Below are 1233 nucleotides of genomic sequence, written 5' to 3'. Positions count from 1 at the left end.
TGTCCTACAGGTCCTTCATGTCCTACAGGTCCTTCATGTCCTACAGGTCCTTCAGGTCCTACATTCCCTAAAGGTCCTTCATATTCTTCAGGTCCTTCATGTCCTACAGGTCCTTAATAATCCTCAAACCTTTGACCAAACCAACTGATTTAGAAGCAGTGACACTGACCGGTGGCGGGGTCGATGTGGATGACTCGTCCTCCATCGTAACACGCCACCCAGAGGCGACCGGCAGCATCAAGAGTCATCCCATCAGGAAGCCCCTCCCCGTCTGCCATGCGGTATACCACCCGACGGTTACCTAGGCAACACAAACAGAACCAGTAGGAAGAACGACATGAGCAAAATGAGGAGGTACCCAAGCAGGTGGACCTCCAGGTGTTGCCATGGTTACCTAGCTGTCCAGTGGAGGAGTCGTAGTCGAAGGCGTCGACGCTCAGCGCCAAGCTGTCGATGTAAAACATAGTCTTCAAGTCGTCGCTCCAGTCCATCCCGTTGGAGATGTCCACCTGTTGGGGAGAGACAGGTGAGGCTCGACTCGTTCAGGTGGATCAGGACTAGGCACCAACAGGTGAGCCTACCTGGCTCAGGACTTTGGTCACAGACAGGTCCGAGTTCACCAGGTACAAGGCTCCTGGTTTCACCTGCGCCGTCTGAGCGTCCTTCCTCATCGTCCCTGAGAGCGACCGCCCGGTGAGCGGGTAACCATGGGAAACGGCTAAACAGACGAGAACAGAGACGCTAACCTGCTAGCAGGCGGCCCAATGGATCCACCTTTCCGTCGTTCAGGCGGTTCTCCGGTTTGTCCTCCTCTACGCTCACCAGTGATGTCACCTTCTGGGACGTCCAATCAACGGCTGCGATGCTGCGGCCAACGCCGGCCACATAACCGCCCGACCTGCGGGGGACGGCGAATCCCACAGTGTCACCTGGGGACCAAGAGTTGGACTGATGAGAAGCAGGTAGGTGAGAGACCGTCCTACAGGTGAGACAGGGGACGCCTACCTGTCCCCAGAGAAGCGATCTGATTGGTCGCCGGATTCCAGCGGTGGATCTTCTGCCCGGCGATGTCCACAAAGAGCAGGGTCTGATCTGACTCCTCCCACACAGGCCCTTCACCAATCAGAGCGTGCTCCTTCACCACAGACTCCACCTTCACTGACGACATCATCACCTGTCGGCCGGAACCAATCACAGAACAGGAGGAAGAGAGGAGAACGCTGGGGAGGGGGG

The 1233-nt window shown here is 56.9% G+C and overlaps 1 protein-coding gene across 1 annotated transcript in view; it reads right to left on the bottom strand.

Moving 5' to 3' along the window:
* rgn (regucalcin) overlaps positions 1 to 1233 on the bottom strand; it is a 12267-nt gene that overhangs the window by 8196 nt on the left and 2838 nt on the right. The window contains exons 2-6 of the mRNA XM_015401399.1: positions 1006 to 1220; positions 747 to 929; positions 582 to 676; positions 395 to 509; positions 170 to 301 (exon numbers count right to left, since the gene is read on the bottom strand). Coding sequence (XP_015256885.1) covers positions 170 to 301; positions 395 to 509; positions 582 to 676; positions 747 to 929; positions 1006 to 1171 — 691 coding nt within the window. The 5' untranslated portion in view covers positions 1172 to 1220. The remainder of the gene's footprint in view (positions 1 to 169; positions 302 to 394; positions 510 to 581; positions 677 to 746; positions 930 to 1005; positions 1221 to 1233) is intronic.

This window comes from Cyprinodon variegatus, unplaced genomic scaffold (genome assembly GCF_000732505.1).
Source record: "Cyprinodon variegatus isolate N-32 unplaced genomic scaffold, C_variegatus-1.0 Scaffold1216, whole genome shotgun sequence".
NCBI classification, from domain to species: Eukaryota; Metazoa; Chordata; class Actinopteri; order Cyprinodontiformes; family Cyprinodontidae; genus Cyprinodon; species Cyprinodon variegatus.
The sequence above is the reverse complement of the archived record's forward strand: the minus strand, read 5'-3'. Positions and strand labels throughout refer to the sequence as shown.